The following is a 14,851-nucleotide window of genomic DNA, read 5'->3' on the forward strand; positions in this document are numbered from 1 at the left end:
AAGAAGAGTTTGACCTGACGTGCAAATCAACTTGATGTCTACCAGGAACAGCAAGGCACAGAAGCTGGCAAAGTTAGACAAGGATAGCACAGGGCCAGGATAGATGAGTAGGTCAGGGCAACAGTTTGCTCCAATCAGATGGTGTTAACCTTGAGCAAGATCAGATATATCAGAACAAAGAGAGGACTAACCCCTGTGCATGCTGCCTGACTTTACACCTGTTTCTAGGACGTGTTCCCACTCTGTACTGGAATTCATAGAGCCAAGATGTCAGTGCTGGGAATGACTGGCTGTGGGGACATGTCCCAACACCCTGAAAATCTTCTGCTGTAAATAACAGATCTCTAACTCTGCAAACTCATATTTATGGAACTGTATGATACATACTGTATGTATAATGGAAATGTACCAGAGTGTTAAGTATGCTGTGTAGTAGAGAAAACAAAAATACCCTGCTGCTGTTAAATGGGGGATGGGGCTTTATAGATGTTTGTTTGTCTTGGCTCATGACCAAACAAATGACATTTTCTAGACAAATAAGTTAGCTCATGGTCAATCCACTGTTTAAGAGTGACATGGACAAAGGGGAATCAAGGCAAGATTGGCCTGAAATACAGGGTAACTTCACACAGCTCAGTCTCATCTGCAGAAAGAGGCAGCTGGCAGCAGAGTCTCTTTTGCTAGAGGTTGATAGCCTGGATGCCAAATGTGTAACACAATGTGGCTGCAAATAGAGAGCCATGGAAACAGGCACCAGGGAGAAAGATTATTTCATAGTGGAAGGCAAGATCAGTATTTAGAGATACCTGCAGGAAAACCGTCCTGTTTTTGTAATCCTTATTGAGTCTTACAACTGAAAACTTAAAATCTAGGGGCTGTGATTCCACCAAGGCCAACAATGGATATTGCCTTTGGTCTGTGCCAGGCACATCCAGACAGACAGACAGCAGCAGAAAGTGCCTGGGGGCCACCAACCTCTGTTCCAGGGGCCACCATGGGGCCAGTCTCCACCTGCCCATGGCTCTGCCCTGCTGGGAAGGTGCCCATGCCCATGGCTGGGACTACAGACATTTGCAGGCTTTAGGAAGATACAAGCAGCCCCAACATGCCAACATACTTTTTATCCTCCAGGACAGAGAGCAACCTGAATTTTCAATTCTTGTTCCACCCTCAACTCCCCTTCCTCCCAACACTGGAACCACTGTAAAGAAACATTAAATGTAACTGAAACAGCACTAAGGTAAAGCAGATTTTGCTTGGTAAAGTTTTATTCATATGTATGGGGGCAGTATCAGCTTTAGCAATCCGAACAAATAACCCAATGGGTAGAATTTAGGTGACTCTTTTGCCAAATCAGCACAGCTACCTGTGGCTGTTCCATCTGAAACTCCTGCCACTGCTGACAAGAAGTGGCTGAGCAAGGGGCAGTAGATGTGTAGTGCTGGTGAGCGGGTCCCATAACTCATCTGAGGGGGAGGAACACTGGTATCCCTTTGCACGGGCTGCACTCTGGGTTTCTAATGTGAATGGATGCTGCTCCAGCTGCTCACACTGCCCAGGGGGAGAGGAGTCAGGCACTAAATGCAGCATCTGACCTCAGGCACAGACATCACATGCTGAGACCCAAAAAAGGAGAATTATCAAGGTATTATGAATCCCAGGGAAAAAGCAGGTCTGAGAGGTGGCGTAAGGAGCAGGAAATTGTGCAAGGAACAGTAGCTGAAATTAGTGGTGATGCCACACAGGCATCAGTCAAATTCCCTTTTATATAAGCTGGTTGGAGCAAGCTAATTTAAAGAGAATTTCCATGGCACTCAGGAAATAAAGTTGAACAAAACCCAAACCATGGAAAATACTGATGGAAAGGAAAGCTGTAGGAAATTAGGTGGAAACTAGTGCACAAGAAGAAAAAAAGATAGCCAGACCAGGCACGATTAGGATTAGTTTTCCCCACACACAGCTGCTGTCTTTTCAGCCTGGCACAGTTCAGCATTTTTATTCTTCCTGATCTTTTGCAAATCTGAGTGCTGACTGGCTCTGCTGCTTTATCCTGAGAGCTGTAGTGTCCATGAGTTACTCAGGAAAAATTGTTTCACTGATGTAAACATATATAGATATTTAACCAAACTATATCGTCTGGGACAAGGATCACTGCAAAGTCCTTAAAACTTAGAGAGGAACAACACAATGTGCATTTAGGTCCAGAGTTGCAGTAAAAGCTCTTCTTCACACATGTGTTGAAGATCATTACATTAAGACAGAATAAATGCTATTACAGCTCAGTAGTAATCCTTTCTGTGAACAGCCTTTGCAAATCCCACTCTGTCATTCCCACGGTCAAAAACACAGTAAAATGCAGACATGAAGACATCTCCTAAAATCCAGAGCGAGCCTGTGCGAGTGGGGATGTCGAGAGACTGAAAGCCACTCATGCAGAAGGTTTGGTCATCAATAGACTCCTGGAAGGGAAAGCACAGGTGCCTGCAGCAGCCTGCTCCATGCCCAGCTCAGGGAGTGAGGAGCAGGCTGCTGCTGACACTCACCTTTATGATGTAATGCTCTGCTGCCAGCCTGTACTCGCGGTGTCCGATCGTGAAGCTGATGTGAGGCAAGCTCGACAGTCTTCTGCAGTCTACGAGAAACTGGGAACAACGCACTGACTGAGATGGGATTGCTGTCTTTCTTCAAGTATTGCTCTTGGATTCAAGGCTTTTAGAGTAGGTAATAGTGAATTTACTACAGAGAAACAGCATCAGGCTGGCTGACAGCCTAACAGTGCCCTCCAGCTTTCGTGTACTCAGTCAAACCAGCCCAGCAGCCCAGACCAATGCACCCTAGGGACCCTGGGCTGATGAAAATCCTTGCAAGTCCCAAGAGAAAGGAGGTGACGGGGCTCTGATATCCTCCCTGTGCAACTCAAAGGCAAAACTAAGCATGTGAGCCCCAGTCAGCCTACATCAGCAAGGTCTGCTGAGCAAAAGCTCTCCAATGCTCTGGCCTTGACAGGACAGAGGGAGCTGCTCAAGCCACAGAGGGAGCACCCTATGGGTGCAGTTCACCCCAGGTCCTCCCACATACCATCACTTTAGGGGGAAAAAAAGCTAGTGAGGAACACAGCACTTTGTGCTTATACTTTGCCCTGGAGTGGGATTTAAAGAGTAGAAGGACAAAACACTGGCACAATCATTAATGTACATAAATAACATATTCAGTTACAGTAACAGAGAAGATAATTTCCTGGCCTTTCTAGTTATTTCATGAAGAAATTGGTGTCAGAAACAGAACTATAGAATGCTCCAAGTCCCAGAGGAACCTTTGCTGTAAACTGTAGTGTTTTAAGTCATGTTCTAGAGGCTTCCTAGAAGGAAAAACCTGCTTTTTGCTGTTTTTCAATCTATTTTATGAAAACATAACCCTACATCTTGTGCACACTTACCAACTGTTATACCATTAGAACAAAACAAATCATGGGACAAGGGTACAAAAAGCCAGTAAAATGATTTGTAGGATACAAGAAGCAAGACATAATTCTTTTACATAGCTATTACAGAATAGTACATCCAGAACAAATCAATCCTTGCTGAAAAGAGATAGAAGTTCTGGTAAAACCCAGGATGGATACACTCACTTTTACTGGGATAAATTTGAGTAAATATGTGCAGTCTGTCTGCGATTGCTAAAAATCTGTCACAGAAACTCCTATTTTTAGGATGATTTTTGTGAAATCTGAGATACCAGATGAATGTCCTCAGGTCAGCACTGGTGTATATATGAACCTGCACAGCAATGACCCATTCCTTGTTTGTATTAGGCCAGTATAAGTACATTGGAAATATAGATTTTATCTGTGTTAGCATGAACCATTATAAAATCAACTTGTTATCACAGCATACTCTTTGGCATGTATCTAAAAAGTTGAACAAAATCAAGATTAAAGGTTTGATTGAGAAAGAATCAGGAGCCTCAGGAGCTACACAGAGGTAGGTCACTGCAAGTCCTCCTCTTAAAAATGAAAGTGAATTAAGAGTCCACTTTAGTCTGCCCTTTGTCCAGTGCACTGGGCACTTGCAATACTCTTAATTTTCTTCCAAGAGTAGCTTTGGGTCAGGATCAAGACAAACTGAGATTAGCTCAGTTGGTTTGAACATGGTGCTAATAACATCAAGGCCATGGGTTGCATTCCTGTACAGGCCATTCCTGAGAGAGGGACTTGATGATCCTTGTGGGTCTCTTCCAATTCAGAATATTCTGTGAAATGCAAAGTTAACAAAAGCCACACAGGGTTTGTTAACAAAGTTAACAAAAACTCGGTTTTGCTTGAGCACTGGAGCTGTGGCAATGCGCTGGTGACCTGTGGGAGTCAGCCAAGGGCCAGCAATAGGGATGGTAAAATAAACTGGGTGTAAAATAAACTGCTCTTTCCCTGAAGGCAGGACAGGAAGGAGTGAGGAGGAGTGTCAGCAAGGGAGATGCAGGAGCAGCAGCAGGGAAGAAAGGAAAACCAGGAAAGGGTCAGTGGGGTAAGGTTCAGGAGGAAGAGTAAGAGCCAGCAAGCCTTGTCCTGTACCCTGCAAGGAGCCAGCGTTGTGAGTGACACTGATGTGCATCCCTCCCAGGAGCTCTGGCATGACACCAACTGCTGACAGTGAGGGGCCCTGTCAGTGAAGCCACTGTGGGGCTGTCATTAAAGTACCATTCCCGACATGGCTGGCCATCAGCACCAAATCCCTCCTGGCTGGGAGAGCCAACAGCTAGAGCTGGGACCTCAAAAAGACTCTGAGCTTCCAAAAGAAAATCATCTCTCATGCAGAGTACAGATCCATTCCTCAGTTCCCATTATTTCCTTACACACCAGTATAGAAGATAAAGTCAACATTTAGGAAAAGGACTGGGACAAGGCATACAGGTCAAAAGCAGCTTGGCTCAGAGCTCAGTGCTGTCCTGGAAACAAGGCCTTCACTGGCACCTGTCCAAGCCATCATTTCTGTTATTTTTCAACCCTTTGCATCATATACCAGTTTCTCTTCCTCTCTAGCTGTTTTCTGCTGCACAGTTTTTACCTCTCCAGTATTTGATGGGCTTGCCCCAATATATGCCTGCAATCGCCTGATTTGTGCAGAGGGGCCGGTGATAAGAGAAGTGCCCGAGTCAACGATGGCCTCGCAGCCGTGGGAGCAAAATGCCACCCGGCCCTGGATCTTTATACTGCAAATGAAAAAAGAAAAAAAAGCAGATTCAAGCAAATGGCATATAAACTGTGACTGAAACACTGTATTATTGCTAGCTAAAGTATCAGAGTATGATGAAGTTAATCCCAGACAACAAGTGACAGGACAAGAGGAAATGGCCTCAAGTTGCACCACGGTAGATTTAGATTTGATATTAGGAAAAATTTCTTCACAGAAAGCATTGTGAAGTGTTGGAACTGGCTGCCCAGGGAAGTGGTAGGGTCACCATCCTTGGAAGCTTTCAAAAGATGTGTGAATGTGGCTCTGGAGGACATGGTTTAGTGATGCACTTGGTAGTGGTGCTGGATTGACAGTTGTACTCAATGATCTTAAAGATCTTTTCCAATCCTAATGATTCTGTGTTTCTATGATTAAAACTAGCTGCCAAGCTTTGCTAAAGACAAGGATGTCTGTGGACCCACTTTTCTCTCTTGAGACTCGTACAACTCTAACCATGTGCTTCCTGCTGACGAATTTGTCCTCACTCCCAGGTATGTGTTCTCATCAATTTAGGCAGAGTGCTAGAGGTGGGACAAAGGAACACTGGCTACTTTGACCAAAGTTAGCAGGACAGATGAAAGCAGGACCCAGAGCTGGATTCTATTCCTGGGTGCCTTAACCTCTTAACTGAACAGTCCACCAAGACTCATCTTGACCACTGGTGTATCATATTAAAACATACTAACACGCTCTCCCAGATACCAGCCACCCAGGTCACAGCAGAACTAACAAACCCCAATCTCATCCTGGGGAACCCCTCTTTGAGGGGCTAGAACACTGCAGCTGAGCCCTCCTGCTCCTGTGCCACCAGGTGTTTCTGTCTCTGGGGGTTTAGCTAGGGAGGTGAATTTCACCAGGTTTTTTATACATACATACATACATACATACATACATACACACGTACTTGTTCATGTGTATTTGCCAGTAGCTTTTCTCAGTGACTGGGACCCAGTGGATTGAACCTTTGTAGAGAGAATGGTCTATTCCCCCCAGAATCAACTCACCGCCGTTCTCGGTGTCATCTCCTCTGAAAGCAGAAAACAGGTTAACACAGGCATGGGAGAGTGCCAGTATGCACAATGAGATCACACTTCAAAAGCAAAAGTCAAATCACAGCCCTTTCTTAATTCAGACAGGGATGGCTGAAAGGGATTACTACTAAATTATCACTGTTATGTTTTCCAACTCATACCCTCCAAACAATCTCTGAGAAGACTTAATGTGTACACCAAGGTAGGGATGGGGAGCAAGCTGAGCCAGTTGCTGCTCTCAGCTCAGAGGAAACACTAAAGAAATAGGTGGAGTTGCAGCTGGCTCCAGATTAGGGAACAGATTTTTCTGAAATGTGGCTATTTGCATGTAGCACAGCACTTCTCCTCATCTGCATGGGCCAGAGGGAAACCTCTGGCAACTGACATGGTGAGTCTCAGCTGGGAACTTTTATTTATGACCCGCTCCAACAAAAATAAATCTCTGTCCAAAAAGTCATGGTCCTCTCCATGACATTTTTTTTCTTTTCATGCTATAATCTTCAATGTCAAATTGAAAACAAAGAAACAACACAAAGTATCAAAAAAATGGGGGGAATGTCTTTCTAGGGTTGAAGCTTTATACAGATGCACAGTTGTTTCTATCAACAGTTAAAATAGATTTACTTCATTTTAGCAGTGTTATTTTAAAGACAGACCTTTTCAGATAGAAAGAGAAGACTGGCTCCTCTACCAGCTGCTGGTTCATGATGCTGTCAAACACAGGCAGAGCGTTGCCCACTGCTAAGGAGGGGTAGCCTAAGCCCAGAACACCATCAAAGTGGGCTAGGACAAAAGTTGTTCCTGGCTCGAACACTGACTCGCCAAAGTCCTGTCCCTTGATGGAGATGTTACTTATCTGTTTGGTAAAAAAAAAAGAAAAAACCATCAACCAGGCAAAGAACAACCACAACTGACAGTAATGACACCACCAATAACAAGAAATTAGCCATATTTCTGATCCATATCAATGCATTCATTCAGTTTATAAACCCTGGCTATCTTTGTGTGGCTTGCATCAACATAGCACATGCCCATTTGGCAGGTAGGCAGCAATGATTCCTTAGAATGCCTTAATTATGTGGCTGCTTCTTCATTAGCCCAGAAGACAAGTAGAAATGAAAATTAAAATGTGATGCATTTGTGTTGGTAGCCCAAAGCTGAAGCAGAACCCACGCCTCTCAGCTTGGTGGGACCTCACCCTGCCCTTGCCTAAAACAGGGAAGGTTTTCCAGGGCAAGGAAACTGAAGTGCCCTGCAAACAGCTGATCTGGAGACTGACAGCCATTTTTGGTGGACACTCACCTGCAGTGTGTCTCTGCCAGCAATGCCCAGAAGCTGTCCTGAGCCATACTGCAGGGAGAAGGCTTCCCCTCCATGCTCATATGAATCTGACTTGAAGGACTTAAATTTCTGGTGTACCCCTACACAAAAAAAAAATGACACCTCTACACTGAAGGGAGGTCCTGGCAACCGACCCACTCCCCAATGCAGAACAAAATGAGATGTAGGAGAACGAGATTTTTGCTTCTCTCAAGAGAAAAGTGCTGAAGAAGTACTGCAGGCACCTCAGTTCCCCTGCAGACATACCAGTTTTTCTGTACCTGAGAGATAATTTTGCATTTTAGAGAAAAATTAAAACAGAAATGGCCATTCCCACCTTTGTTGACAGGTCTCCCAGGTCTATTTTCACACCTTTTACCTCATGGTAGGTGCAGAGGAACTCTGGGCAGATGCAGCCGGTGCCTGCCCTGGCTGCCGTGAGGGACAGAGCAGCAAACTGGGGAGAGGAGAGCAGCCCTGAGGGATGCTCCAAACCCTCCCCTTGCAGATCCCTGCTGCAGGCAAGCATTTGGGAAAGGAGAACTGGGCAAGGTCTCTGCAGCCAAGCCAAGAGAAGGGCCAGGGAGAGCACCATTTCTTACGGCAGGCCTCGCTGATGCAGTAGGCGGACGGGACCCAGAAGTTGGAGGAGCCGGTGTCGAAGACGACGGTGAAGCTCTGTGGCGGAGTCCCCACGCTCACCACCCCGTAGTACTGAGCCTGCGGGAGGAATGAGGCCCTCAGCCCCCGCAGCCTCCCGCCGGCTGCTCTGGGGAAGAGCCGGGATCAGGAGCATCCCACAGAGCTCCCTCAGGGCCTTCTGTGCAATTCCATTTAAACGGGAAGGCAGCCACACGGAGCGTGTCTGGAGCGTGATGGAGTCATTCTCCTCTTAGGCCTCACAGCAACCGCCTTCATAGGATACGTCCTACCCTGAGGCCAAATGTCATTCTGAGGAGCTACAGTAATCACAAACCTATTCTCAGCAATCTCCTTCATTGGACAAACACTAGTCGAATGAGCCTGAGGTGGATTCTCTGTTGATAACTCCACACTAACTCAATTCTTTGCCCTTTGCTTCCTCCTCCCATTCGTCATCGTAGGCCTCACACTCGTCCATCTCACCTTCCTCCACGAAACAGGATCAAATAACCACTAGGCATCCCCTAAACTGTGACAAAATCCTGGCAGATCCTAGGGGGTCAAATCAGCATTCGTATTGGGATAGTTTTTCTGAGTCGGGTGTTATTTGGGTGAGTCAAAAGTTTAGTGCAGTTAAGAGGATGCTTAGGGTTAGTGATAGGGCCAGTATGAATAGGATTATGTTTATTACTCTTCTCTGGGTTTAAAGCAGATTCTAAGGACTGGAAGTCAATCGTAATTAGTGTACTAGAAGAGTAAGATCCTCATCAGTAGACAGAAATGTAGAGGAATAATCATACGATGTCTACGAAGTGGCTTTGAGCAGCAGGTTTTACTGCAGCTGAATGAAAAACATGTGGCATTTGTAAAGCCTTTTAAGCAAATATTCAGCTGGGTTCCCTATGGAGTCAGCAAACCCTCTTGCACTGGCTTCAGAGGTGGCAAGGTCACCCTCAAGATGAAACTCTCACATGACCACACAGACTTTCAGGCTGTTCCTTACTGATGTCAATAAGAAAACAGTGTTGCAAATCAGAACGGCCTGCCTCTGTCAGCTTCAGAGGGTCTGAACAGGGGCACAAACACCGTCTTATGTGGCTGCCCTTTTTCCTTGTAATTAGCAACTATTGTAGCAAGTGAAAAACTATTGTGCTGCACAAACTGTGCCTGATGTACTGGACAAAGTTCAGCCAGCAGATGAAGAAACCACTGACCATCCCTGGATACCAATTGAGACTGAGATAATCTGTGAACACGTGAATGCTGGAGTAAAGTGCTTATCCACATCCCGAATACAAGTGTCTGAGTGCTCCTATCTGGCCCTGGAAGAGCACTTCAGCATTAAGAGACCTATTTTTAGGAAGAGGTATTTCTGGAATTCAACCACAGATAGAAAAGCAATAGCTAGTGCCAAACTTTTTTCAGTAATACAAGTATTTGAATATGTACCTTCAAGTGCACAGTTGTTGATTAATAAACTGATGTTTCTGACCCCAGAATAAGCAGTCTGAATGACACAATCTTGAAAGGGCAAGCAAGCATGCCATTTAAGAGAGCATCCAACTATACAGTAGGATTCTATTTCTTCCTGCATTAAACAAACCTAAGTGATGTTCATCAAAAAAAAAAAAAAAAAAAAAAACAAAAACAAAACACATACAACCAGAAACCCCACAAACACACTGCAATAAAACCATTCCTGGTGCTACCTGAATATGCTGGGGAAGTGGGATTTGCTTTGTTGTTTTGAGATTTTCATTTATCCCTCTTTGAAATAAGCTTTAGAGCAGGTTGAAGTGTTTCAGTGTCCTTTGTTGTTCTTCACATACTTATTTCTTTATTCTTTATGGCCTTTAAGTGTCAGTAAGTTCTTGCTGAATGAATTTGGCCTTCCCTTCGATTCCATTCCCTGTTCAGGTGAAGACTTCACATTTCTGCAGCTTAGTTTCCCTTCAGATAAGCATAGCAGAAAAACCAAATAAAACAGAAAACAGAGACCATCCAAATGGACAAAATTCTAAAACCAGGAAAGACAGCTTACAAAATGGCAGACCTGCTGACTTGCCTGTCTGACATCCAGAGAAATAAACATTTTTTCCTTTTTCAGTTTAGATGGTAAATCCTCCAAGGTCAGTCTCCAGTATTTAATGCATATTAAACTCCAGAGATAAAAGCAGAAAAATAAAAAACTCTACTTAAGTCTTTATCATCACTGATTTTTGATTCCACCTGATCAAATAAATGAGATTTGGGGGATTTTTTTATAAGACAGCAGCATCCAAGAGTCTGGTAAATAGAACATGACTAAATGAAGCAATCAGATTCTGCTGTGAAAAACCCTGTAGTTTGCCAAGACTGATACAGGCAAACCTCCCATATTTCTTTGGGGACCCAACCAAGTCCACTACAGATCTGTACAAAAGTAAAACTTGTCACAGGACTACCACTGCTACTCTACATCAGCTTTCTACTCAGGTCCCATGCTATCCTAGATCTAGACATGCTTTATTTTACAGATTGCAACCTGTTTTTTTATGATCTAATATTTATAGCATAAAGCAACAAGACACCACAAGCTCTATAATTTCATTGACAGACTAGATTTGAAATGTGCTGGGAAAAGAACCCTGCCTCCAGTAGAATGATGAGTCCTAATGATTGCATTACCAAAACTGTACTTACATTCATGTAATCATACAGCCTTTCTGAAGCAGTTCCTACTGATAAAGCAATATCTGCAGGGAAACAATGCAGATACCTCCGGGCAAAAACATCAGGGTGGTGATTCCTCCAAAATTCCTCTAATTCTCCCTTTTCCTTCAGCTGTTTCTTGATAGATTTGAATCGAATCAAAGGGATTCTATGCAAATAAAATAAACACACAAAAAAAAAACTGATTGTCCTTTCTAGAACTGTCATATACTCCATTTATTTAAAAAAAAATGTTTCTTTTTTGAAACCTCAAGTAGCAACAAGCACAGGTAACCCATGAAGCCACCTGAGATCCATGCCAGTGAAGGCAGAGGAGTTTTCTTACCGTTCCACAGCCACGATGAGCGGGATGTAAACCACTGCCAACAGTCTTGCCCTCATGGCTCCAAGAGGTTCAGAGTCTAATGACACTCCTTTGCTCACAAGTCCCTTTTTTATGGCCTGCTGTCAGCTGAGGGCTGCTCGCCAGGTCAATCAATCGCAGGAGGTCAGTGCTTTGGCAGAAAACTGATTAATTTACCCTCAGACTGGTTTGTGCAAACAGTGATGTCCAGTGGAGCTACTCAGATAACCAGGGCACAGTCTAGACCAAACAGACATTTAACTAACAATCCTTAATGTCTTTTACATAAATATCATTCATGGGTTGAATGTGGCTCCTGCTAGAATGAGAAAGAGGAAGCTGTCCAAGCACTTGCTGCTTTTCAAGCTTGCTTTAGTGAGATGTTGCTCAGAAGTGCTCAATGCAGAGAAAGAGGACATAATATACTATACATCCATTTCCCTTTTGCAGGAGACATTTCAGCAGGGCTGAGAAGACATTTGGTGGGCTTGTGACAAGGCACCTCCTAACAGCTGAAGTTTAATTCCCTATCTGTGAGAGAGTTCCAGTCTAAACATAAATGTGACTGTCATGCCATAAAATGGATCTTCAAAGTAAAAAACACAACAGTACAATACTGCAACATACAGTAAAAACCTGCAATAATTTTGCACACATTTCAGCAAGACATTTGGAAGAGCTCTCTTGGATTTATTTTCGGGCAAGTTTCCTGGGGTTAGTGGCTCCCACCCCTGCAGGTGGGTTCAAGTCTAGCCTGCAGAGAAATAATGGTGTCAAAAAGAGGCTGATTTGGCAGAGCACAACCCCCAGCCTGTCAGCTGCCCAGGAGGAAGCAGAGCACTGAGTCTGCAGTTTACTTGCAAGACTTCTTGAATCTTTCCTCTGCAGAAGAAAGAGCAGTAAGCAACCACATACTGCAGCCTAGCACATACTAAAGCTAACTTTGAATAATCAGCCATTTTTGTTCAAAAGGCTATGGCAGGATGCTGGGAAAAGAGCAACCACTTTTTTTTCTTCGCAACACACCATGTATTTAAAATAAACTGCTCACTATGCAAAGGTGAACTGGAACTAAGGAATTCTCCCAAAAGAGAGCAGATGTGCAACAGCACAGCAAGGAGTGAATGTCAAAGGACACAGAGGAGGCAGGAGTTGTCATCTTCTGCTCCAGCAGCAATGTCAAGAAAAAATAGCAGAAAAACCCAATCACACAGCATTTGTGAGCCAAGAAGGGGTCTAAATGCCCATCACAGACTTCAAATAAATACAAAGTAAACAAAAATTGCTCCTTTAAGTCAGTTCCCTTGCTATGTCAGACTGAGTATGGGGTATGAGAGCCTTAAAATCAATAAGTTTAGAGCTCTATTTATTAGTTGCCCCAGATTTTGAAATACAGTTTGCTTTTTCCAATGTACATCCAAAATTGTAAGGACTAAAAAAACACAGCAAAGGCTGAGCCTGGTGTCATCACACAGCAGCAGGCAGAGCTTTGGAACTGAAAAAGCACCAGCATCTCTATTATAATATCTTGCTTCAAAACATAATAGAATCTCAAAAATGCATATTTTCTGTTGATTTCTATTTTTTTCAATTATATATCTCTGAGTAATATTCCCCACTTCTCCTGAACTCAGAGATTTTACACAAGTTATCAGCAAATGATCACATTTTCCGTCCCACAGTCATCCCAGCCACTGAGCTGCAAGAGCTGGGTGCTGGAAATGGGAATAGTGAGCAAAGATTTGTGAAATCTAGAAAGAAAAGGCATTTCTCAAGGAGTCCCCACCTGTCACTTGATGCACAGCAGAGCAGATGTCATGCCCTTGGGTAGGGCAGCGCTGCTTTGACAAGAGCAAGACAATGTCTGTGCCGAGTGCCTTTATCACTTGAACTTTTCCTCAAATGCTACAAATGCTTCTGGGAAGTCGATAATGTTCCTGTTGGAGGGCACCACGGTGACTTTGAAGACATGAAGCTTTCAAAACACCGTCTGGGTCTACTGTGAGGACTGCCTTTGCCTTAGTGCCTCCACTGAGTGGCTGATTCTCAGAAAGAACACGATTGTTCATTTTACTGCAAGTGTAGCCCTTTATTAATCCATGCACAGAGGTTATTCTTTCCCAAATTCTCTGATCTAACTCTATGTTCCAAGCAGACATTAATTTAGCTAACAGAGGTACAAAATGCAGCAACAAAAGGTCATTGTGACCTTTTTTGATAAGCTGAAATAATGATTAAACTACAGTGCAGAGGATCCCTAAGAAATAGTTATCTGCGGCTTAAAAGTTCCATTAAGGAGAAATAATTCAAGTAGAAAAAAAAATCCATATCCATATCTGCAGACTTAGTACTTTGCTAAGTTATTTGTCTACATATGGATTATTGAGAAAAAATATGCCTAAACTATACCATTAATATAGTCTTAGCTATGCTCTTGTGTTGTTATGATTAGTAGGTTATCTGAAAAAATCTGTCTAAAAGACAAGGCTTTGCTGTGGATGTCTATTCATTATTAATTATGCCAAATGCATTTGGTTTTCCACAGCTTTATTCTATAGTGCCTTAAGGGGAGGGACGCTCACCTTCAAAAGGTGCCACGGCTGTTTAGAAATGAAAACAAATACAACAATCTGCTGACATATTCCCCACAGTGGTCCTCTGACAGGCCACAGAGCATCAAAGCAGTAAAGAAGTGTCTAAAAGGAGATTCTGATGCAGTGCAAACTGACTTCTTGCTTCTGGGATGCCATGCACAGCACATCCCACCATCAGAGAGGGAACTTTCAGGCCCTCTATTCCACAGCACCACCACAGATGACTGTGCCATCATCTTTGTTCTCCAGGCTTGATGCCCTGCCCAACTTCTCCATCTAAAACTGATTTATGGCACTCAGGTCTCAGCACTGACTGCTCTCTTTCCTGTTGCAGTACTGTTCCCCGGGTGCCCTGTCTATTGTTCTCCTCCATACATTTCATAGCATCACTGCTGCATAGCACAGCCACTCATGGGGAAAAGACTCACAAACATCCTATAGCCTATACCCAACTGATAGCTAAGAGCTGCTTTACATTTGAAAGCAAGTGATAGTAGAGAGCTCTATATAACTAGATTTGACCAGAAATCCAGAAGCCACATTAAGTGGTGCCTGCTCCTCAATTTTATGTTTGCTCTGCTTTTCGTTTTTCAAGAGTGTGTGGCTCTCAGCAGTCACAGATTTTGGTAGTATGGCACCTAATACCCCAAAACCAATTACAGATTGTTCAAAGAAAGTATACTCCCTAAATTATGGGAAGTGTGGGAAATTACAGCAATGAGCTGTAGATATCAAAGCAAAGAGCCAAGTGGTGAAAAGGCTATTTTACCTTAAAACACTCTGCCAGCTTTCACATCCAAAGTTCATGCCAGAGCTATGGCCAACACACGGGCAGAACAACCACAGAATGGGTTGGGTTGGAAAGAATATTAAGGATCATATAGTTCTTACCTCCCTGACATGGGTAGAGACAAATGAGTACCCAGGAAAGCCTGAAATAGCAGAAGCTCAACATTTCAAACTATGCAGAGGTTCCTATAC

The 14,851-nt window shown here is 43.7% G+C and overlaps 1 protein-coding gene across 1 annotated transcript; it reads right to left on the reverse strand.

The window, feature by feature from the left end:
* Window positions 1–1,256: 1,256 nt before the first annotated feature.
* LOC134417630 (cathepsin E-like) lies at window positions 1,257–12,859 on the reverse strand. Its single transcript, XM_063155077.1, has 9 exons — window positions 11,259–12,859; window positions 10,904–11,081; window positions 8,182–8,299; window positions 7,562–7,680; window positions 6,916–7,115; window positions 6,133–6,255; window positions 5,061–5,205; window positions 2,544–2,642; window positions 1,257–2,459 (listed from the first exon to the last, which is right to left on the reverse strand). Exons 1-9 carry the CDS (start codon window positions 11,312–11,314, stop codon window positions 2,280–2,282), a joined length of 1,218 nt encoding a protein of 405 aa, XP_063011147.1. The 5' UTR covers window positions 11,315–12,859; the 3' UTR covers window positions 1,257–2,279.
* Between the last annotated feature and the right edge of the window lie 1,992 nt (window positions 12,860–14,851).

Source organism: Melospiza melodia, chromosome 4 (genome assembly GCF_035770615.1).
Source record: "Melospiza melodia melodia isolate bMelMel2 chromosome 4, bMelMel2.pri, whole genome shotgun sequence".
Taxonomy (NCBI): Eukaryota; Metazoa; Chordata; class Aves; order Passeriformes; family Passerellidae; genus Melospiza; species Melospiza melodia.

Bases quoted from the DNA above. Each gene is read 5' to 3' on its own strand.
- LOC134417630 (XM_063155077.1), bottom strand. From the start codon at position 11,314: ATGAGGGCAAGACTGTTGGCAGTGGTTTACATCCCGCTCATCGTGGCT. The intron at 5,206-6,132 runs GTACGTGTGTAT...TTTCATTTGCAG, and splicing joins TGGCAAATACACATGAACAA to TATAAAGATCCAGGGCCGGG. The intron at 2,460-2,543 runs GTGAGTGTCAGC...TTTCCCTTCCAG, and splicing joins CAGAGCATTACATCATAAAG to GAGTCTATTGATGACCAAAC.